The sequence below is a fragment of the Armigeres subalbatus genome, chromosome 2 (assembly GCF_024139115.2).
Source record: "Armigeres subalbatus isolate Guangzhou_Male chromosome 2, GZ_Asu_2, whole genome shotgun sequence".
Classification (NCBI taxonomy): domain Eukaryota; kingdom Metazoa; phylum Arthropoda; class Insecta; order Diptera; family Culicidae; genus Armigeres; species Armigeres subalbatus.
The window spans coordinates 171,481,572-171,505,829 of NC_085140.1; the positions used below are offsets into that span (position 1 = coordinate 171,481,572).

A 24,258-nucleotide genomic window follows, 5' to 3' on the forward strand; every position below is an offset into this window, starting at 1 on the left:
AGTTGATTCAACACTTTCGAGATATGTAATTTCAAATGCACGTTTTGTTCTGGCGAGTTTATTCTAGATTTGTTTAGTGAGCCTACCATCATATCTGTATCAGAACGTGTAGTTTTTACTCAATAAGTGCATCATTGTTTAATCTACTATTGTATGTCTAATAGATAGATAGCCTTCCAGGAATTACACTTACAGTTACTCAAAAAATTTCCCCAGTGAATTCATCTTGTGATTCGCCCGGAAATTTATGAAGATGTTAAACGATTCCTTCGGGAGTTTTTCTGAAAATACCCCAGAATTTTAAACAAAAATTCCTCTGGAAAATCTTTTAGAAATTTCCCTGAGAATTCTTTAGAAATACTCTCTTTTTCTACCAGTAATTCTCAAATAAATTGCCCTGGGAGTTCTTCCTGAAATTCTTCTTGGAGTTTCCCGAAAAATCTTTATAACTTATTTCGAGAATTCTACAAAAAATACCTCTAGAGCGCTCTTTAAATACCCTCTAAATTTATTGAGCATCTCTCTGTGAAAACATGATTTTTTTTTAATTTCAAAATTAATTTCTGTGTTTTTTGATTTCCCCGAAATTTTGCATATACATTCTTTGTGATCAAAAACATAATTTGCATCATTGGTTTGCCATTTTGACAAGGGCATAACACCTTGAAAACTTTTAAAAAAAATTACCTAACTTAAAAACGGCTTGTCCGATCGTTTTGGTGTCTTCGTCAATGTTTTAGGTAATCATGGGCCGAGTTCATCATTGACGTTTGAGCGGTGCGCTGTTTACTAAGAATGAATACTTTTGCATTCATCGAGTTCATTCAAGTGTTTATTTCTAGTAAACAGCGCACCGCTAATACGTCATTGTGTTTATTCGGTACATTGGACCATGGGGAGGTGCACCGAATGAACACAATGACGTTTGAGCGGTGCGCCGTTTATTAAAAATGAACACTCTTTCATACATAGAGTTCATTCAAAATGGATTTCGGTATCGCTTAAACGTCAAATAATGAACCTATGCCAAACCAGAAATGACGTCAAATACCCGGATGAGCAGCTGAAATACCTCAAACCTAAATCCCAACCCCGTCCATCGCCAAATTACGCAATCTAACCTTGAGTCGCCACGAGTATCTTGGTCTTTGTCCCTTTCCCTTACTAACTGTTGATAATAAGATGATATTGATTGTAAATATCATTAAGAGTCTCGGCTCCGTTAAGTGTTATACACGCCTGAGCCTGTCAAATAAATAAATACTACAGATAAAAAATGAACCTATGCATTGCCATTTATACAGATTAATCTGTATTATACAGATTTTTGAACATCAGTACAGACTTGATACAGATTACAGATTTTTTTAAATCCAATACAGATTTATACAGATTTTTCTATTAGAATATTTATTGTACATGAATTATTGATCCGTCTCAACGCGAGGAATATTCCTACATTCAATCAACCTGAAGATCAACTCCTAGCGGGTTGAGCTGAAATCTCGAAAATCTATATACATAAAAATGAATTTCTGTCTGTCTGAACCTTATTTCATTTTTATTTATTCAGACTAAGGCCGAAGTGGCCTGTGCGGTATATAAGAGTCTTCTCCATTCGGCTCGGTCCGCAAGTCATCTTCCACCTGATCGATCCACCTTGCCCGCTGCGCACCTCGCCTTCTTGTGCCCGTCGGATCGTTGTCGAGAACCATTTTCACCGGGTTACTGTCCGACATTCTGGCTACGTGCCCGGCCCACCGCAGTCTTCCGATTTTCGCGGTGTGAACGATGGATGGTTCTCCCAGCGGCTCATGCAACTCGTGGTTCATTCGCCTCCTCCACGTACCGTTCGCCATCTGCACCCCACCATAGATGGTATGCAGCACTTTCCTTTCGAAAACTCCAAATGCGCGTTGGTCCTCCACGAGGATCGTCCAGGTCTCGTGTCCGTAGAGGACTACCGGTCTAATGAGCGTTTTGTAGATTGTCAGTTTAGTACGGCGGCGAACTCTATTCGATCGGAGCGTCTTGCGGAGTCCAAAGTACGTACGATTTCCTGCCACTATGCGTCTCCGAATTTCTCTGCTGGTATCATTTTCGGCAGTTACCAGTGAGCCCAAGTACACAAATTCTTCTACTACCTCGATGTCGTCACCACCGATGCAAACTCGCTGTGGGTGGCTCACGTTGTCTTCTATTGAACCTCTTCCTATCATGTACTTCGTCTTCGACGTGTTGATGACTAGTCCGATCCGCTTGGCTTCCCTCTTCAGTTTGATGTAGGCTTCCTCCATCTTCTCAAAGTTACGTGCCATAATATCTATGTCGTCGGCGAAGCCAAATAGCTGGACGGACTTATTGAAAATTGTACCATTCGTGTTAATCCCTGCTCTGCGTGTTACCCCTTCCAACGCGATGTTGAATAGCAGACACGAAAAACCATCACCTTGCCGTAACCCTCTGCGGGTTTCGAAGGGACTCGAGAATGCCCCTGAAACTCGAACTACGCACATCACCCGCACATCATCGTCGCTTTGATCGACCGTGTCAGTTTATCCGGAAATCCGTGTTCGTGCATTAGCTGCCATAGCTGGTCCCGATCGATTGTATCATATGCGGCTTTGAAGTCGATGAATAGATGATGTGTGGGCACGTTGTATTCGCGCATTTCTGCAGTACTTGGCGAATGGCGAACACCTGGTCCGTGGTGGAGCGTTCGCCCATAAAACCCGCCTGGTACTGCCCCACGAACTCCCTTGCAATTGGTGCTAGCAATGTGATTGCGCGGTAGTTGCTACAATCCAGCTTATCGCCCTTTTTGTAGATGGGACACACGACACCTTCCATCCACTCCTGCGGCAAAACTTACTCCTCCCAAATCTTGGTAATGACCCAGTGCAGCGCTCTAGCCAGTGCCTCACCACCGTGTTTAAATAGCTCTCCTGGGAGTTGGTCAACCCCAGGGGCTTTGTTGTTCTTCAGCCGGCCAATCTCCTCCTGGATTTCCTGGAGATCCGGAGCCGGTAGAATTATGTCCTGCGCGCGTTCCCCCAGGTCCATCACCATATCGCCATCTTCGTCTACCACATCGCCATTCAGGTGCTCTTCATAATGCTGCCGCCACCTTTGGATTACCTAACACTCGTTCGTTTATGTCTTTATGTTTATGTTCCCGTTTATGTCCTTACACATATCAGGCTGTGGCACGTGGCCCTTACGTGAACGGTTCAACTTCTCATAGAACTTTCGTGTGTTATTAGCGCGGTACAGTTGCTCCGTCTCTTCACGGTCTCGATCTTCCTGCAAACGCTTTTTCCTCCGGAAAATCGAGTAATGTTTGTTCCGCGCCGGTTTGTTCGCACTCGTGTGGTGTTGCTGCAATTTCGCCTATGCTACATTCTTCTCTTCCACTAACTGCTCACATTCGCCGTCATACCAGTCGTTTCTCTGATCCGGGTACCGTGTAAAGTGCAGCGATTGCGTTGCTACCAATGGCGGATCGAATATCTCTCCAGCCATCTTCAAGAGACGCTGCGCCTAGCTGCTCTTCCGTTGGAAGTGCCACTTCCAGCTGCTGCTCGTATTCTTGGGCTAGTCTACTGTCTTGTAGCCGCCCAATGTTTAGCCGCGGCGTCCGACTTCGACGCGTGTTGTACACCGTCGAGAGTTTTGAGCGCAGGCATACTGCAACTAGGTAGTGGTCGGATTCGATATTCGCACTGCGGTAAGTGCGGACGTTCGTGATGTCGGAGAATAATTTACCGTCGATTAGAACGTGGTCGATTTGGTTTTCCGTTTCTTGGTTAGGTGATCTCCATGTGGCCTTGTGGATATTTTTGCGGGGAAAGAAGGTGCTTCGGACTACCATTCCGCGGGAGGCTGCGAAGTTTATGCATCGTTGGCCGTTGTCATTCGATACGGTGTGCAGACTATCCGGTCCGATGACCGGTCTATACATTTCCTCCCTTCCTACCTGTGCGTTCATGTCACCGATGACGATTTTGACGTCCCGCAGTGGGCATCCATCGTATGCTGCTGTGGGCATCCAACTGCTCCAGCTGTGCGTAGAACGCTTCTTTCTCGTCGTCGGGTCTCCCTTCGTGTGGGCAGTGCACGTTGATGATGCTATAGTTGAAGAAACGGCCTTTAATCCTCAGCTTGCACATCCTTGCGTTGATTGGCTGCCACCCAATCACGCGTTGGCGCATCTTACCCAGCACTATGAAGCCGGTTCCCAGCTCGTTTGTGGTGCCACAGCTTTGGTAGAAGATAGCTGCTCGATGCCCGCTTTTCCACACTTTCTATCCTGTCCAGCAAATCTCCTGCAGCGCCACGACGTCGAAGTTGCGGGGATGTAATTCATCGTAGATCATCCTGTCGCAACCCGCGAAACCTAGCGACTTGCAGTTCCATGTTCCAAGCTTCCAACCGTGATCCTTTATTCGTCGCCTAGGTCTTTGCCGATTATATCGAGTCGCATTATCTCTTATATTGTTCGTAATTATTGGTTTTCCAGGCGGCTTATTGGGCCTGCGCAAACCTCCTGTCTCGTCGGTGGGCCGTCGTGTCAGGGCTGTTTAGCGTCCTACCTAACACCAGGACTTGGGCTTGTGCGCTTTGAGCGGCACACGGTCGCTTTGGTGGGGCCTACTTGCGGATACATGCAGCTTTTTATAGGAATTTAACAGGGCCCACTGTCAAACCCCACCACATCCTAGGCAAGCCCCACAACTCGCAGATGGCCTGGGGAGGGATCGTCAAGCCCTTGGACATAGTCCCTGCTGCCCTGTCTGAAACTTATAGACTCCGAAACTACTAAACCGATCGGCTTGAAAATTTGTATGTAGAGGTGGGGCCGGGGAAGATGGTTAGAGACCCCTCCATCTTTTGGGAAAAGGGGCTCTTATACAAATGAAACAGAAATTTCTGCATAACTCGAGAGCTAAGCAGGAGATAAATCAAAGTCGAAACGAAGTTCGTCGGGTCTGCTAGTTAGTAATAAAAAAAATACAATTTCCATTTGAATTTGTTCAGAAAAAAATCATGTGAAAGCTTAAGAATTCGTATTTTAAAAATATTAATAAACAAAAGAATTCGAGTTGTGATCAATTGATGCAGTTTTGGCGAACTTTCGTCCGAACTGGAGTTTTACAACTGCGATTCCTAATAAAATTAATTGAACGACGTCTTGAAACACAGAAAAGGTTGTGAATCTTGATCTTAACCAAGGAATGTAATTGTCGCTGAAAAATGCAAAAAACAAGCGACAAAAAAGAATTGCGATAACTCTTTAAAGAGTTCTCAATTGTTCTCATCTGCAGAGGATAAAGACATTGTTGCGTTCCATTTTATTTGCAACAAACATGGATAGTTAATTGTTATCAGGGGCGGATTAAGCCGGAAGGGGGCCCCGGGGCCGACAGTATGTGGGGGCCCCAATATGTACAGAAAAGGTTGGTTTTAATACATAAGATTTGTGGGGGCCCGGGGCCACGGCCCCCCCGGACCCCCCCTACATCCGGCCCTGATTGTTATGAACTTTTCAAACTACGAAAACTTGTATATTTCAGAAGTAAAACACAAATCATGTCAACAGATGGTTAAGTTTATGTCTAAACTATGATAACTGATACTTATTTAACCAAAAACATCATCGGAAACCGACTTCTTCTCAAAATGCGCGGCAGGCGAACATTGTCCTATTCTGTTGCAGTTTGGGACAAACGTTTTTTGCGAGAGTTTGTCCCAACATTTACAAGAGAGGACAATGTTGTTGTCATTGGCAATGTTGTTAATTTACATTCCTTGATCTTAACTGATCATGAATCTTTTCAAATATTGTTTGCTGTGACTTTGACAAAGTTCACCAAGAGCTTAGTAATCTTCATCCAGATCCTGACAAAAAATCAATCCAGTAGCCTTGCGAGCAAAGGCGTAGGATTACCAATCCGTAGATGGCGAGTTCAATTTTCGGTCCTGTCTAGGATGTTTTCAGGTGGGAAACATTCTCGACTCCCTGGGCATAGTGTATCCATTGTACTTGTTGCCACACAAGATACATACTTACGCAATGGCGGGCATAGAAAAGCTTTTAATTAATAGCCGAGGAAATGCTAAAAGAATACTACTAAGTTGAAAAGCAGGCCATGTTCCAGTTGGAATGTAGAGCCTTTGAAGAAGAAGAAGACAAAAAATCATTGTCCCAGAATTAAGGTAACATATTACATATTGCACTAGAGCCTGGAGTGGATAAGTAACAAAGCTCTTGTTGGAAGCTGGGTGGTGCGGATAGAATCGATTTGGTTGTCAAACTGAAGCCGAAATTTTCTATTCGCGAAGTCGAAGCAAATTCTGCTCTTCCCTCCTATGGGAAATCCCATTGCTATCTGTCAGAGTTTGAGTGAAACATGGCCGCCATCTCCTCCTCTCTGTTCCTCTACTGTAAAAACCCATAAAGAACTGTCATTGTTTGTGTGAAGAATTTTGCTTCGACTTCGCGAATTGTGCCGGAGCCAAACATTGAAGATTGTGGTTATGTTCGTTTCTGATCTAATATTGAGAAGTATTGTTATTATTTTGGGAAAAAATAAAAATAAACTTTGTTTGAGTTTTGTATTCTTTGTAACAAATATTCTCACATTATATTTCGAGTGGAAAATTAATGGGAATGCAACAAAAAAGCACTCGTTACGAAATTTCACGAGATTCAGCAGTTGATTGGAGCATGAATGTATGTAAACAATCGTAAAGTCATGTAGAGTCTAGCGCATTTGTGCGCCCTCATGTAGCGTGGGAAGAGAAATTCGAAGAGCGGGAAATGTTTGACAGCCAAGTAACTGCAAAATAATTTTGTTTATGGGAGTGATTTCAAAATATCCCTCTGCTCGCTTGAGCGCAGAAAAGCGGCTCTATCCGCAGCACCCAGGTTGGAAGTAAACCAAATGTTTGTTTGAGATCCATTAGTTGAATTTTTATGCGTGTAATCAATGCAGCTGATATAAATTTAATTTCCTAAATTAATAAACTTCAAATAAAAATCTAATACTTCTTCCTTTTCTTATTGTCGGCGTAGCACCAAGTTAGAATTCGGAAGTCGGGACTTCCGAACCGAACTATCTTCCGAAGTTTTATTTGTCAAACTAATTGATGCGTTGTTTAACGCATCTTTAGGCGAATCCAGCGCACTACTTCCGAAGTTGGGAAAGTTGCCTGTATCTGGAGAAAAATCCAACTTCGGTATGAAAAGCGGTATAAATTTATTCCGGATACACAATATTTATTTCCATTACATCCCCACACTGGGACAGAGCCGCCTCTCAGCTTAGTGTTCATTAAGGCTCAAGACTCCATCACAATGTTTTGAAAATTAATGACTGTATCGCTTGTTTGTAATAGTAAGGCAATTGGTACGGAAAAGTGCAGCAGCAAGAAATAAATTTTGTTTACAACTGGGGTGGGTGGAAATGGGGTGTTAAAAATATGCCAGCTGATAAAAGATATTTTAGTTACTAGATAAAGATTGTCGCTGTCGTCGCTGTCCGGAACATCTTTTGCTGGCGAGGATAGGGGAGCTAAATGTCAAAGAAGGAAAATCCATACGATTTGACAGGTATGTACCACACATGTTTCGGACAGCAGAACAAAGGGAACCGAAGCGACAATCTTTATCTAGTAACTAAAATATCTTTTCAGCTGATGCATAATGTTGCCAGACTTGACGAAATGTTTATTTTATATCATAACACATGGTCGCGGTGTATCAAATATATGGGTTTTTACCGATTAAATTGTTTTTATACACCACTTGGTATGAAACAGAAACTTATATAACATGTTTAAATATCAATCCAACAAACAGCAATGATTTTTTCCAATAAATAAATCTGGCAACGGTGAAGAGATGATTATTTTCTTGTGTATGCACACCATTGTTTGCTTGTTGACGTGGACGTGGCTGGCGTATACGTTGTATTGTACGGATTGAATGAAGTTGCATCGCGTAGATTTCGTTCTCACCATTTCACTTATTGCGCTAGTGAATTTGAGTCTTCCGCATTTTATTGCATTCACAATACGATCGTCAAATTTGTCTCTCACTTCGATTTTTGGAAAGCAGTTTTCGACAGTTTTTGGACGTGACGTGAATTAATCGGTAGTCAAGATTGAATAAAAAGGTGAAACTCAGTTAGTGAATATGTTTTAGGAGTGATTAAACCAAGGAAACATTGGGAAAAGATCAAGTGAAAAATCAAGTGCGTGTGTATGTGTTTGCTCCGAACGTTCGGAGTTAGTGTGCGTTCGATAAAAATGCGAATGTCGGTCTAGGAAAAAAGCAGTTTTCGGCGTTTTTCCAGCAATTCCTCAGTAATTGTTAGTTTGGATAAGTGAAAAATTAATATGAAAATGTAATGAATATGCAATGATTGAGGTAAGTCGGCAAATAGCTCCAAAATATTGAAATTAGTTCAAAACAGTGCGGATTCGAATAAAATCATCGTCATTATCGGATTGATTACGGTTTATAGAGCCTTAAGCACTTCCACAGTTATTAACTGCGAGGTTTCTAAGCCAATTTACCATTTTTGCATTCGTATATCATAAGGCTAGCACTTGGGGTGGAGCTATTGCAAAAATTTATAACGGCGACACATATATCTTATATAGATATTTTTGGCAGTGTACAGTAAAATTTATGATATTTTAATTATATTTTTTATCCGGGAAGATTACCGGGCGCGAGTATTAGCCGTTTGGCAGCGCAATATCACTTGTCATAAGACGAGTTTGTACAATCCCCTTGAATTCCACCACTTAATTGTATCTTGACAGATACGTATTTCGACCTCAACAGTAAGGCCATCTTCAGTGTCTCGTACTTGACTCGACTTGAGAGAGTACGAGACACTGAAGACGGCCAAAATACGTATCTGTCAAGATACAATTAAGTGGTGGAATTCAAGGGGATTGTACAAACTCGTCTTATGACAAGTGAAGACATTCCACTAAAAAGCTCAAAATAATTTTCTTAACAAAAAGCGCAGTATCATTAATTGACACTTCACCCACAGACAAACAGACGTAACACTAGAAAAATTTCCATCGACCATGACTTCAACGACCAATTTGAATTTGATCGATTGCGCGTTTCACAACTAGAGGCGCTAGCGTCGTAATCCTTCGAGTTTGACATTTCACTCCAGCGCCTTCTGGTGACAATGTCATACGAAACCCTGTTTCGTGCAACATGCTCGCAAGATGGTGGTAGAGGAGTTGGGCGATGGATTTTTCTGAAAAATTTTCAAACTGTTACGTCTGTTTGTCTGTGCTTCACCGGTCACTACTAAACGCGCTGCTATAACAGTAGCGCGACTGATAGGTGACCAAATTTGGTAGCGCGGTAAGAGCGCTGCTATTTGATAAACTGTCAACTGTCAAACGTCACCGGTACGGAATACAGCAACCAAATTGAGAGCCGAAAATGGTGACCGATACGGAAACGAGTGACAAAACTAAAATAACAGCGCTGCGCGGGTGAATAAAATGCTCGCGACCGATAATGATGCTCTATAGACTTATGCAGGAGTTCATCGAATTCACTCACCCGACGGATTTTGACATTTGAGCGGGTCGTTTTCTCGAACAAAAGTTCATTTTGCGTTCATTATGCGACCCGCTCAAACGTCATAATTTCGTGGGGGAGTTCATTTTGCGTTAGTCTATATAGTGCAAATAGCGCAATAATATTAGGTACTTTTTTCTAACCGTGTATGCAATCTGATGAAGCGTCGCTTTGACAGCAAACGCCGCGGCACAGCTCTGTTTCCATCTTTTGACGTTTATTTTCAAAACAGTCGTTCTGCTCCTGAAAGAAAATGTTATGGTTTCGTTGTCATCGTTATCTGATGCGTTTTTAAATTTATTCTTTGGCCGAAAAGAGATAAATATTTAGTGATTCGCTAGTTGAATGGTATTCACAGGTGCTTGCTAGTGATTTAGTTAGGGTTGAAGAAAAGTGCATCTATTTTGAAGTGTTGTGCCGGGAAGACTTTCAGCAACGATGTCGTCCTTCACGGAGTCGGGTTTGGTAAAAAAGCTTATGGAATTGAATCCGAGTCAGCAAAGCATTCAAACTCTTTCACTTTGGCTGATCCATCACCGAAAACACCACTCAATTATTGTTAAAACTTGGATTAAGGAATTGCAGAAAGGTTTGTTGTTATAATTTCTCTGATGCTTAAGGTTTATAACCTTTTATGTTTTGTAGCTCCGACATCTAAGAAACTCACTTTTATGTATCTGGCCAATGACGTGATCCAAAACAGCAAAAAGAAGGGTCCCGAGTTCGGAAAGGAATTCGAACATGTTCTGCTAAAAGCGTTCAAGCTGATTGCCCAATCTGGACCGGAGGAGAAAACTATTCATAATTTGAATCGTATTTTGAACATCTGGGGTGAGCGAGGTGTCTACGAAGAGGTCAAAATTAAAGATTTTTCTGGTGCACTGAACCAAAGAGAAAAGAGTCCCGCCGCTGTCAAAGTGGTAGAAGAAACAAAAAAGCGAAAGACCGATGATGGACACGAGACCGGTCACGGCCACAAGAAAAGCAAATCGTCAGACAAAAGCCATAGCAGCTCGGATAAGAAAGCCAAAAGTGAAACCATTGAGGTGAATGGTACGGTTGAGACTCACGTGACTCTCAGTCCTCATCAGCCGGAAGGAGATCCTCCCGAGCCGGAAGAGCTGGTAAAAGTGCTGCAGGATTTGGAAAATTCTGCATCGAGCGATGCCGTAGTTCGCGAGAGGATTGCCAACTTGCCACCGGAAGTTTCGGAATTGTCGGCGCTGGCCAAGCTAGAAGACAAGGAAGCAGCAAATCGATTGGCTTTGAAAGTGAGTATTCGCTAGAGAAACAGTTAGCTTCACCACTGTTCATATTATACTTTAATACATATGGTCGGGGTTCTGCCAAACCGCACCAAGCGGCTTTTTAACTGACTTGTGATTTTTCTTTCGTAAGCAGATAACGGAAAACATTTCATATCAATTCTTACGCACATTTGTTGTAGAATATCCTCAGTAATGCTAGAAGAAAACATTGACAGAAAAATTGGTATTTTTTATTGGCACTTGGTGTGATTTGTCAGAACACCTGAGATAATTGAAATATTTTATACTAACCAAGCTAGTACCTCGTAGATTCTTAAGATATCGATATCACTCAAGTGATGTTAGCTTTTTACCTTATTCTTAGGGCTTTGTCGACCGCTCCTCATGGCATCTGACACCTTACTGACATTACTGAGGTCAGGAGTAGCACCGGTGACGGCCATGCGTCTTCGGAGTTCTGCAGTCTGGCGTTCTGCCAGCTGTTTTCCTCCGTAGCCTGGCTTACTGCCAACTCTTTCTCCTCAGTACATAAGTACGCGGATGTTTCGTTCCGCCTCCTTACTGGCCTCCATCAGGTACCTCCCTTCCTGTTTGGACATGATCACGTTCGAGATGTTTGTGATCAGCTTCATTTTGTGGCCTTCGCCCTGCTGATGGTTGGCCTTGCCTCGTTAATGACCTTGGTCAGAGTGGTGTCATCCATTTTGATCTCGACTGGTCTGCCGTAATCTGAATAAGTGACGTATTAACCATTTTCCAAAAATGGTGTTAACGAGTAGTACTCATCGAACTCTCTAACAGAAAAATGAAAATCATGCATGTTGTAAAATGGCGCATACGTCACTTTTTCAGATTACGGCAGTGGTGCTTCCTCTACCTCACCACGCACCTATATGTCGAGTACCCCTGGTGACCTATGGGGCGACTGATTAGGGCTAGGGTTGTGGTACCGGTAGTACCGGTACCGAAAATACCGGGAATCCAGCGATTTTCGGTACCGAAAATACATATCTCTTCAGCCATATCTTCGAGAGACGCTGCGCCTAGCTGCTCTTCCGTTGGGAGTGCCACTTCCAGCTGCTGCGCGTATCCTTGGGCTAGTCTACCGTCTTGTAGCCGCCCAATGTTAAGCCGCGGTGTTCGACTTCGACGCGTGTTGTACACCGTCGAGAGTTTTGAGCCCAAGCATACTGCAACGAGGTAATGGTCAGATTCAATATTCGCACTCGGATAGTGTGGACGTTCGTGATGTCGGAGATGAATTTATCGTCGATTAGAACGTGGTTTATTTGGTTTTCCGTTTCTTGGTTAGGTGATCTACATGTGACCTTGTGGATATTTTTGCGGGGAAAGAATGTGCTTCGGAGTTCAGACTACCATCATTCGATACGGTGTGCAGACTATCCGGTCTGATGACCGGTCTGTGCGTTCATGTCGCCGATTACGATTTTGACGTTCCGCAATGGGCATCCATCGTATGTCTGCTCCAGCTGTGCGTAGAACGCTTCTTTCTCGTCGTCGGGACTCCCTTCGTGTGGGCAGTGCACGTTGATGATGCTATAGTTGAAGAAACGGCCTTTTATCCTCAGATTGCACATCTTTGCGTTGATTGGCTGCTACTCAATCATGGTGATGAACTCTTCAAATGTTGAAAATCACTTTAATAAAGAAAAAAATGCCACCCAATCACACGTTAGCGCATCTTGCCCAGCACTATGAAGCCGGTTCTCAGCTCGTTGGTGGTGCCACAGCTTTGGTAGAAGGTAGCCGCTCGAAGCCCGCTTTTCCTCACTTTCTGTCCTGTCCAGCAAATCTCCTGCAGCGCCACGACGAAGTTACGGGGATGTAGTCCTTCGTAGATCATCCTGTCGCAACCTGCGAAACCTAGCGACTTGCAGTTCCATGTTCCAAGCTTCCAATCGTGATCCTTTATTCGTCGCCTAGGTCTTTGCCGATTATATCGAGTCGTATTATATATTGCTCGTAATGATTGGTTTTCTAGGCGGCTTATTGGGCCTGCGCAAACCTCCTTTTTCGTCGGAGGGCCGTCGTGTCAGGTCTGTTTTGTGTCCCACCTGACACCATGACTTAGACAGGTAGTCCTCTACAGATACAAGATTTGGACAATGCTCGTGGAGAACCAACGTACGTTTGGAGTTTTTGAAAGGAAAGTGCTGCAGCGTACTATCTATGGTAGGATACAAATGACGGACGGTACGCGTAGAGATGTCGTAAAATCCCGATTAATCGATTAGTTACTAATCGATTACTCTTGATTCTTGTCGATTATTGAATCGATTAATCATTGTATAGTAATCGATTAAAAATTAATCGATTATCACAACGATGAATCGATTAATCGAAATAATCAATTAATTTTCGACATCCTTATGATGTCGTAAAATTCTGATTAATCGATTAGTAACTAATCGATTACTCACGATTCATCTCGATTATTGAATCGATTAATCGTTGGGTAATAATCGATTCAAAATTAATCGATTATCACAACGAAGAATCGATTAATCGAAGTAATCGATTAATTTGCGACATCTCTAGGTACGCGATGGTAGCGGAAGAGTCACGAGTTGCATTAGCTGGCGAAATGTTTTTTAATTAATAAGTGATGCTTTTCTTCATTGACTGTTTCTTTAACATTTTTTTTTGTTTACGCCGTTGCACTGGTATACTAAAAGATATGAAACTCTGTTATTTTTGGTTTAACTGTGCTGCATCGCGAATTCAAACAAACATTTTTTTCTAATTCTAAATTTCAGGTCAATGATGCCATAAAAATCCTCAATGACTACAACGTGCGGCTCGCTTCCGAAATGGACGATCGTAAAAAGTTAACCACAATGCTTAAAGATTTCCAACGCGAACAGCAGGAACTTTTGGCTCAAGCTGAACAGCGATTACAGGTTTGTATGACGTTGGTATGTTTCGTAATTAGATTGAACAATCGATTTTGATGATCCTTCCAGGAGTACCAGTCGAAGCTCTCGAAAATCAAGGAGGTCCAACGGGAAGTTCGCAGTCATATGAATAATTTGCCCGATCTCACAACGCTACCGGACGTAACTGGAGGATTGGCCCCGTTGCCGTCGGCTGGCGACTTGTTCAACATTCATCATCACTAAGAATCGTTCCCGAGCAAGAGAAAAAAATGACTTTTTCCACAATGTACAATTGGTGCAGCGTGTTCAAGATTTCTACGAAATTTTGTCGGAATGCTTTAGTTCTTCGTCGTATGTAAATGTTGTTTTCGCCAACTGACACCTTTTTCGGGAGTTTCAGTCCAATTTATTGACTTTCATCTAGTATGTAAATGTATAGAATTGTACATTGCGTAAGAGAATAACGACAAATTGTAGCATTTCACATGTTGGTTAACAAAGCACACAACACAAATGAAATTGTATAGCAAGTGTTTTGCGCTAGATGATATGAGATGCAAAACCAAACCGTAGTCGATAGTTTTATCTAGACGCAATAAATCTAAAGTGTGTTGTAATCGCAGCAAAACAAAGCTTGCCTTTTAATAGTCTTCGTTTGATAAATTGATGACAATGTTATTGAAGCAATCTAATATCTTTATACACCGTAACCTGTCCAGCAGAGTGATTCAAATTATTACTCTTTCAGTTCATTTTGCTAAAACGTTTGTCCTTTTTGGAGTGTTCTCAAATTTTGGGCGCATTTGGTTGTTATATGACTTCACACACTGTTTGAATTTTATATAAAAATTACTAAGAAAAGAGTAAATTATGAAAATTGTAGCGTGGGTGCACCAATCGTTGCCATACCTAAAAACAAATAGGAGTGATCGGGGCAATATGGGCCACCTAAGGAAATTGTTCCGAAAAGCGCTGAAAAGATCAACAAATTTTCATTCAAATGTAGTTTACTTATAGTAGGGAGTGTTACCTTTCATATTACGTCGATGAATGACGAAAAATGCGTTTGGAAATTGTTGGAATGCACTTTTGAAATGTATTGATTTCAATGTGTGTTCCCGACTATACGGGGCAATATGAGCCATCATTTGGGGCAGTATGGGCCACCCATCCAACAAGTTTTTTTAGGCGAAAAAAATATCGTATTATAGAAGAATATGATATTTCTACAACAGTTTAGAGTACTCCATACCAAATAAAATGAATAGACAGCACAACAGCGGACTGAACCAATTTGCCACTCTGCCACCCGATCGGAGTAATGCGATGTTGTAATTTTCCCATAATGAATCTTACATAGATGATAATATTCTTGTATTTGGCAACTGAAATTTGAAATTGTTTGCAAATTCCATGGCTCAAACCTTCAAATACGAGTATATCAGTTGAACTTGAGGGATACAAAATTATTAGATCTGATCGCGATAATAAGAACAAATCAAGAGGGGGTGGAGTCGCCTTTTATGTGAGAAAAAATCTCAAATTCTCTGTTATCACTAAATCTGGAAAAGAAAGCGAAATTGAATACTTGTTTATCAAATTAAAACAGGCCAACTTAGTCTGTGGAGTCGTCTATAAGCCCCCAGACGTGGCAGTTGTTAAACTAGATACAGTTTTCTGCATTGTTTCTGAAATTTTTTCTACAGAACCCAATATTTTGGTTACAGGCGATTTCAACATCAATTTGATGATGGAGAACTCTAACAAGACATTAAAACTAATAGATCATTTAAGCGCATTATCCTTTAAACTGATTCCAACTCATCCAACTTGTCATAGGCCAGGTTCTGCATCCACCATTGATTTATTCACAAGTAATTGCACAGAGAACATGAAGAACGTTTATCAGTCATCAGTGGGAGGAATTAGCGATCATGATTTTATTTGCATTGATTACAAATTCAAGCTTCCTAAACCTGGTGCCAATGTATACTGGACACGTGAATATCACAAAATTAATCAATCGACTTTTCTGTCTGATTTACGTAGCGTAAATTTTGATGGTGTGTTCAATTGTGTGGGGATTAATGGAAAACTAAAATGTTTCAATGATGTATTCTTCACCATTCTTGATAAGCATGCTCCGCTCAAGAAAAAAACGATTAAAGATCCAAGTACTCCTTGGATCAATACTCACATTCATCGATTGATTAAAAATCGGTCCGAGGCTTATGAATGTTGGAAACGCGATAGAGGGAATCAGCGTAAATGAAAAAAATTCACTTGTCTTCGTAATTTAACAAACTAAGAGGTCAATCGTACAAAACGTCAATATTTTACCTCACAGTTAAGTGCTGACCTTCCTGCTAAGCAACTTTGGAAGAACATTAAACGATTAGGCTTAAAACAAACAAACACTTGTATGGGTGGAGGGGATGTAAGCGCTGATACTCTGAACTCATTCTTTGTTGCTCATTACACTCCACTTTCATTCAATCAAAATGACGACGTTGAAACACACCCGAATTTCTCATTTAGGTGTGTTACAAATGACGAAATACTTAGTGAGTTTGTTAAATCTTCTTGTGATGCTGTTGGCAATGATTCAATTCCACTACAAGTTCTTAAAATGTCTTTAAGTGTTACTCTCTCATACATTCGGGATATCTTTAATTGTTGTATCACTTCCTCAGATTTCCCACTTGATTGGAAAATCGCAAAAGTAATTCCAATAGGTAAGATTGACCACCCAGTTACTGAAAGAGACTATCGTCCGATCAGTATTCTTTGTGCCCTCTCAAAAATATTCGAATCACTACTCTCTCAGCAACTGAATGACTACTTGACACACAATGATCTGTTATGTCCATTCCAGTCTGGATATAGGAAATCATGCAGCACCGTAACCGCGCTTATTAAAATAGAAAACATATTAGAGAAGCGTTAGACAAGAAGATGGTCACTTTACTGGTTCTTCTTGATTTTAGTAAAGCATTCGATTCTATTGATCATAGACAATTGTGTAACAAGTTAAAATATAACTTCTATTTAGATCAATTCTCCATAAAATTAATTCAGTCATATTTGTCCAACCGATTGCAATACGTTGACTTCAACAACCAACAATCTGAATTAATTCCTGTTCTAAGCGGGGTGCCTCAAGGTTCAATTCTCGGACCGCTACTTTTCTCAATGTACATTAATGATCTTCCATTGAATCTGTCACATTGTCGATTCCACCTGTATGCAGACGACTGTCAATTATACATATCTGGGGTCCCTGGCACAATATCAGAAATGGTAAATCGAATGAACTCTGACATTCAGAGTATATTGCTATGGTGCGAGCAAAACGGCCTGATTCTTAACGGAGGAAAACCCAAACAATTATTTTGCACACAAAACGTGCCGTTTTGTCGAATGTACCATCAGTTAGAGTGGGAAACGATATAATTGAATATTCTAATGTCGTCAAAAATCTCGGTTTAATGATGGATACTAACTTGAACTGGTCACCTCAGGTTAATGCCGTGTGCAGTAAAATTTATAATGCCTTACACTCGCTTGTATTATTCAGACGGTGTACTCCCCAACATATCCGGATTCAACTGGTCAGGTCTCTTTTAGTTCCACTGTTTGATTATGGTGATATTTTGTTTGGCCTTGTAACTAAAAAAAACACGAAAAAACTAAACCAAGTATTCAACGCTGCTACACGATATTCTTTTAATCTGAAAAGTTTGATCATTTATCCAATTATAGAAAGGCTATTCTTGGAACTGATTCTACAAATCCTTTACCGTTTAGCACCTGTCTCCAAACATTCCCAATTATTAACAACACTCCAATTTATCTTCGAGATTTTTTTAGATATACTCGTTCTTCGCGAGGTTCGTTACTTATCGTTCCTAGATGTTTCACAAACAGTTTAAGAGACTCCTTCCGCCTACGAGCTATAAGAATTTGGAACGATTTACCTAGGAATCATAGGTGCGAAAGAAGTTTTTCTTTATTTAAGCGGAATCTAAATATCTTATTCAGTATGTAGTTATTGGTATTAGATGTTGCATAGTAGCATAAGCATTGAAAATCAATATGTGATTATTTATGTTGCTATATGGTAATTGTTAATAAATAAATAAATAAATAAATAAAATAAATTCAGGCCTGATATTCTGCTCCGTACAGATATGCCCATAATGCCCCATAGATACAGGTTTTGTAAAAAAAAGTTTTATGATAAATTCAGATTTGTATCAGTACAATATTCAATTATAATAGATCTTTTGATTGTGATGCTTATTTGACCTGTATTTTAATCAGCTTAGCTTTGTGTCAAAACAAACATCAAATCTCATAATAATTCTGCCTATGCAGCGAAAATTTACATTTTCAAGTGTATTTTCATGTTTGAATTGAATTTTAATGTGGTTTTCACGTTGAGGCATATGTGGAGCATTCTCTTGAAGATCATATAACTTTTACATGATAAAACTTGTCAATAAGCTCAAAATGAGGGTGGCTCATATTGCCCCTACTGCCCCTATTTAAAAAAAGAGGGTTGTATCAAAGATACAAATTGAACGTAGAATTACGTATAGTGCGATAATGAATGAGCAGAGCCGTAGCGTAGACCCCAGCGGCCTCGGCGAATCGTTTGTTAGCCGTCCCTCTTCTATTAAGAGAAATCAAATGCTAAAATTTTACATTTGGAAGGCAATTTGAATCTTGTACCAACAAAAAAAAAGTTTAATCAAACATGCTTTAGATAGCGTTCAATATTCAGAGATGTAGTGGAACCTAATACCTGAAATACACATAAGCCCTCAGTACACTGTTTGTCATGATGACAAATATTTGTCAAGTTTAACCGGATATCTATCAGACTGACTAGAAATCGACATGGATATCAGGCTGACTTGACAAATATTTGTCATTATGACAAACAGTGTACTGATAGCTATAGAAGGATTGAGCAAAATGACGCAAATAAGCAAACTTGTAGAGCCGGGTTACAATCTCATCAAAATTGCTGCAACTTTTTACGGCCATCTCTAATTTATTTCATTTTTATTAAACAAATAAATTCTTCTTTGAAAAAAAAAAAAGTTTTCCGGCACCATTCATGAAATTTTCTAAGGAATACCTTAAGGAATTTCTGGGGGAATTCATGGAGGAATTTCTAAAAAGAATTTTTGAAGTAAATTCGCTGATATTACTGGATTTTTTTGGGAGAACTCTTTGAAGTGGAAGTGGAAGAAAAATTGGGAGAATTTCCAGGGTAAATTCTTTAGGATATTCTGGGGTGAGTTCCAGGAGGAATTTAGCGGAAAAAATCCAGAAAGGTTTTCTGGTTGAATTCTTGACAAACTGTTGGGGATTACCTGGAGAACTTTTTAGAGGAATTACGGCAGTAATGTTTGGATATGGGAACCTAGTAATTTTCCATATAAGAGTTAATGAAGATTTTTTGTAACATTTTCTGTAGGAATAACCCTCTGGATTTCTGAATTTTGTAGAATACATTCTTAAGGAACTTTTTGAGCATTTCTAAACGTTTTCAAGTAGAGTTCTCGAATTTTTTTGGGAGAAATACCTGGAGAAATTTCCAGTAGAATTCTCGAGAGCTGGATGGTAGATGGGTATAAATAAATTCTAAGTAAGTGAATTTCGAATTCAATGAGAATATCAGGAGAATTCTCGAAGTAATATATTAAAAGTTCTTGTACCTGTGAAATAATCTAATGGAATCCTCATGTGAATATCTGGAGTGGCTCTTAGTGGAACTCCAGGCGGAGCTTCTAAAAGATTTCCTGAGGAAAATCTGCAAAAATACTGGACATTCTTCCGGAGGAATTGGGGGATAAACTTCCGGAAATTAAGTCTGAACAAATTTCTGGATGAAATCCTGCAATAAATTCCGGAGGAATTTCTTAAGTACCTTTTTTAGGAATTCTTGAAGAAATTATCAGATATATTTTTGGATGAACTTCCGGAGGAATTCCTGAGGAACTTTTTGAAGAACTCCTCGAGGAATTTCCTGAGGAATTGCTAAAGGAACTTCCGGAGGAATGACTTGATAAAATTCCGAATGAATTCCTGGAGAAACTTCTGGAGAAATTCTTGCAGAAGCTTTAAAAGAAATTCTTGGGGGAACATTCGGAGAAATTCTTGTAGGAGCTTCTGGAGGAACTAACGGAGGAATTCTTGGAGCAACTACCGGAGGAAGGGATTTCTGGAGGAATCGCTGGAGGAGCTGTAGGAAGAATTCCTGGTGGATTCCTGGTATCAATCATAGGAGCTAAAGGGCCCTCAGAATTTGGTCAATCGCTTATTTGTGGACGTATTCATTTGAAGGAACCCACATGGAAAAACTGAATCATTGCTTCACTATTCACTCCACAATGCTGAAACATTACGATTCCGAAAAACTCTCGGTGGCCATAATAGTGACCAAAAATTTTACCAATCGCAATGTGGATATCAAACATATTGATTTTCAAATAACTTAAAAAGATATACTCAGATTTTTTCTTATTCAATTGGCTCTTTCAACCCGGTCCCAGAGATCCCCGAGAATCCTGAATAGCAGTCAAAGCTAAAACCAATCCATTCAACATGTAGATATGAAATAATGAAAAATATTCTTTGTTTGCTCCAACTAGATTACGCATCTACCATATACCTATAGGTCTTTGGACCAACCGATAGTCGATTTGGTTATTACATGGCCTTTAAGTAATAGAACTGTTCTATCTATTATGAAGCAAACAGTAATTTTGGCGCCCCCTGAAGGCTGGCGCCCTTGGCGGGGGCCAACCGCACGCTACGGCGCTGTGAATGAGAAATTAGATCAAAAACATTTTATGCATGTTCATGCCGGGTGGCTAATAGCCGAAATGTAGGTGTTGCGGGAGGCATTGATAAGGTGCTCTAACCGATGCTTACAGCAGATAAAAGACATTTTTTCTGGTCTAGAATTAGCTAAAAAGCTACATATATTAATTAGAATACATACCTAGTTGAAATTATTTAAAATATCTTACAATTTCGGTGTCTTACATCCTCTCAAACGAATACCTCCACACTACTGGTATTGCTCGTTGTTCTTATTACTAGGGATGTCTAGGTAGGTGTTAAAAATCGTTCAAATTAAATTAGATACGAAACGTAACAGTAGGCTATTCATAGTTAAAGTTGAATTTTTCAATAGTTAAATGCACTGAATCATTTGTTTACAATAGTTGTATAGAATCTTAGAGAGTTTACTGCTCGACTCATACCAATATCTCAAGAATCCGGTAAAAAACGGCTGATTTATTGGCTCGTACTTCCTGACCTCTTTTCGTGACGGTCCCAAATTTGGAACTTTGGAATGACCCCCCTATCTTACCGACGGACGTAATTCTACGCAAAAAATAAGCAAAAGGCATGTGGATGTGGCTAGTGTTGATATGTCAAGCGATACATTTTCTTTTCTGCTTAGAGCAAATGTGAAACCCGCATTGAAATTCGTGATAGTCCCCAAAATTGATTTGTCCATAATAGGAACGCATGTACCAGTTGTAGCACTATTCTTATTTGTGATTCCTATTATTCCAAATCTCACTGTTTTCTTATGGGATTGGCCATCGATTTGAATCAGGTTGAAACGAGATCCGCTTCAAGTTCTATCCAACTTTATATAGGTTTCTGAGAAATTGACAGAGTTCAACTCCCAGAGTTCAACCTATTTCAAAGATGGAAATAATGTGTTCGTTATATTTTCAATATGATTGTAATCCGGAATCGTAGTTCAACCCGTACTATAGTAGCTCGATTAAAAAATCGTTTTAAAAAAGGATTTCAGTTAGTTTCTACAGGTTTCTACTAGGGTCTCAACTAGTCTCAACCCATTGATTGCTATGCAAATCTAGTTTAACAAACATAAACAAGGTATCACCATAAAAGCACTGAAAAGCGATGATCAAGCAGCGCTAGAACGGGTGTACGTAGTGTAGTAACCAGATAGGGAACCCCTGCTGACAGTAGCATGTCCAGAGAGACTCTAATGAAGATTAAGAGATCTGAGCTACTGTGTTTCTTTAGAAGCATAAATTGTAAATAAAACAGAAGTTATCTGCATGTGAACTAAACTAGACGTGTTTTATTTTGTCTACATAATGTCTTGCAATTACTCTCAACGGCCTCAACACGCCTCCATTAGCGTGCATCACCTAAATTCTCCAGATGTTACACGTAGAAGTTGGTGATGAAGGCGTTGCTTTCCAAAGTGTGGCGTCAGGATTCGAGTGGGTTGTGCAACAGATGGCGCTAGTGTTGATGCTGACGATAAACTTTCAACAAATTTGCACTTCATACTAAGATTTACGTCTGTTTGTCTGTAAACGAACGATCACGAATGAGATTCATCATAACAAATATCCCGCGAGCATATTCCGCGAACATATCCCGCCGATGTGCTCAAGGACCGTGGATTCGGCATCGTAGCGCTGCAGGAGGTTTGTTGGAAGGGATCAATGGTGCGAACGTTTAGAGGTAATCATACCATCTACCAGAGCTGCGGCAACACACACGAGCTGGGAACAGCTTTCATAGTGATGGGCGATATGCAAAGGCGCGTGATCGGGTGGTGGCCGATCAATGAAAGAATGTGCAGGTTGAGGATCAAAGGTCGGTTCTTCAACTTCATCAGCATAATCAACGTCCATAGCCCACACTCCGGAAGCACTGATGATGATAAGGACGCATTCAACGCGCAGCTGGAACGTGAGTACGACAGCTGCCCAAGCCACGACGTCAAAATCATCATAGGAGATTTGAACGCTCAGGTTGGCCAAGAGGAGGAGTTTAGACCGACTATTGGGAAGTTCAGCGCTCACCGGCTGACGAACGAAAACGGCCTACGACTAATTGATTTCGCCGCCTCCAAGAATATGGCCATTCGCAGCACCTACTTCCAACACAGCCTCCCGTATCGGTACACCTGGAGATCGCCACTGCAGACAGAATCACAAATCGACCACGTTCTGATTGATGAACGGCACTTCTCCGACATTATCGATATCAGGACATATCGTGGCGCTAACATCGACTCTGACCACTATCTGGTGATGGTGAAACTGCGCCCAAAACTATCCGTCATCAACAATGTTCGGTACCGACGACCGCCGCGGTACGACCTAGAGCGACTGAAGCAACCTGATGACGCTACTGCATACGCGCAGCATCTCGAGGCAGCGTTGCCGGAAGAGGGTGAGCTCGATGGGGCCCCTCTTGAGGACTGCTGGGATACAGCCATTAACGACGCAGTGGAGAACAACGTCGGGTATGTGGGACGAAGTCGACGGAACGATTGGTTCGACGAAGAGTGCAGACAGATTCTGGAGGAGAAGGACGCAGCGCGGGTGGTCGCGCTGCAGCAAGGTACCCGGCAGAACGTGGAACGTTATAGACGGAAGCGGAGATAGCAGACCCGCTTTTTTCAGGAGAAGAAATGCCGCCTGGAAGAAGCGGAGTGCGAGGAGATGGAACAGCTGTGCCGTTCTCAATAAACACGCAAGTTCTATCAGAAGCTCAACGCATCCCGCAAAGGCTTCGTGCCGCGAGCCGAAATGTGCAGGGATAAGGATGGGAGCATCTTGACGGACGAACGTGTGGTGATCGAAAGGTGGAAGCAGCACTACGGGGAACATTTGAATGGCGCTGAGAGTACAGGCAGTGAAAGTCAAGGCAGCGGAGGAGATGACTACGTCAGTTCAGCGGACGATGGAAGCCAACCAGCACCCAACTTGAGGGAAGTTAAGGATGCCATCCAACAACTGAAGACCAATAAAGCAGCTGGTAAGGATGGTATCGGAGCTGAGCTCATCAAGATGGGCCCGGATAAGCTAGCCACTTGCCTGTACAAATTGATAGTCAGAATCTGGGAAACTGAACAGCTACACCGGAGGAGTGGAAGGAAGGGGTTATATGCCCCATCTACAAGAAAGGCGACAAGCTGGAGTGTGCGAACTTTCGAGCGATCACCATCCTTAATGCCGCCTACAAAGTGATATCCCAGATCATCATCCGTCGTCTGTCACCATTAGTGAATGAGTTCGTGGGAAGTTATCAAGCCGGCTTCGTTGACGGCCGCTCGACAACGGACCAGATCTTTACTGTACGGCAAATCCTTCAAAAATGCCGTGAATACCAGGTCCCAACGCACCATCTGTCCATTGATTTCAAGGTGGCATACAACAGTATAGACCGCGTAGAGCTATTAAAAATTATGGACGAGAACAGCTTCCCTGGGAAGCTTACCAGACTGATCGGGCGAACACTCCAGTTCGTTCGAATCGCGCCGGGGACTAAGACAAGGTGATGGACTTTCGTGCCTGTTGTTCAACATTGCGCTAGAAGGTGTCATGCGGAGAACCAAGTGTAACAGCCGGGGTACGATTTTTAACAGATCCAGTTAATTTATTTG

At 41.4% G+C, this 24,258-nt stretch overlaps 1 protein-coding gene across 1 annotated transcript; it reads left to right on the forward strand.

Moving 5' to 3' along the window:
- The first annotated feature begins 9,846 nt into the window (after positions 1 to 9,846).
- LOC134215489 (regulation of nuclear pre-mRNA domain-containing protein 1B) lies at positions 9,847 to 14,419 on the forward strand. The gene is made up of 4 exons (XM_062694670.1): positions 9,847 to 10,211; positions 10,268 to 10,893; positions 13,668 to 13,811; positions 13,875 to 14,419. The coding sequence occupies exons 1-4, from the start codon at positions 10,061 to 10,063 to the stop codon at positions 14,028 to 14,030; spliced, it is 1,077 nt and encodes a 358-aa protein (XP_062550654.1). The 5' UTR covers positions 9,847 to 10,060; the 3' UTR covers positions 14,031 to 14,419.
- Positions 14,420 to 24,258: the final 9,839 nt, after the last annotated feature.

Coding starts and splice junctions, on each gene's coding strand:
- LOC134215489 (XM_062694670.1), top strand. CDS start 10,061: ATGTCGTCCTTCACGGAGTCGGGTTTGGTAAAAAAGCTTATGGAATTG. Junction 10,212..10,267: donor GATTAAGGAATTGCAGAAAG/GTTTGTTGTTAT, acceptor TATGTTTTGTAG/CTCCGACATCTAAGAAACTC. Junction 10,894..13,667: donor CAAATCGATTGGCTTTGAAA/GTGAGTATTCGC, acceptor TCTAAATTTCAG/GTCAATGATGCCATAAAAAT.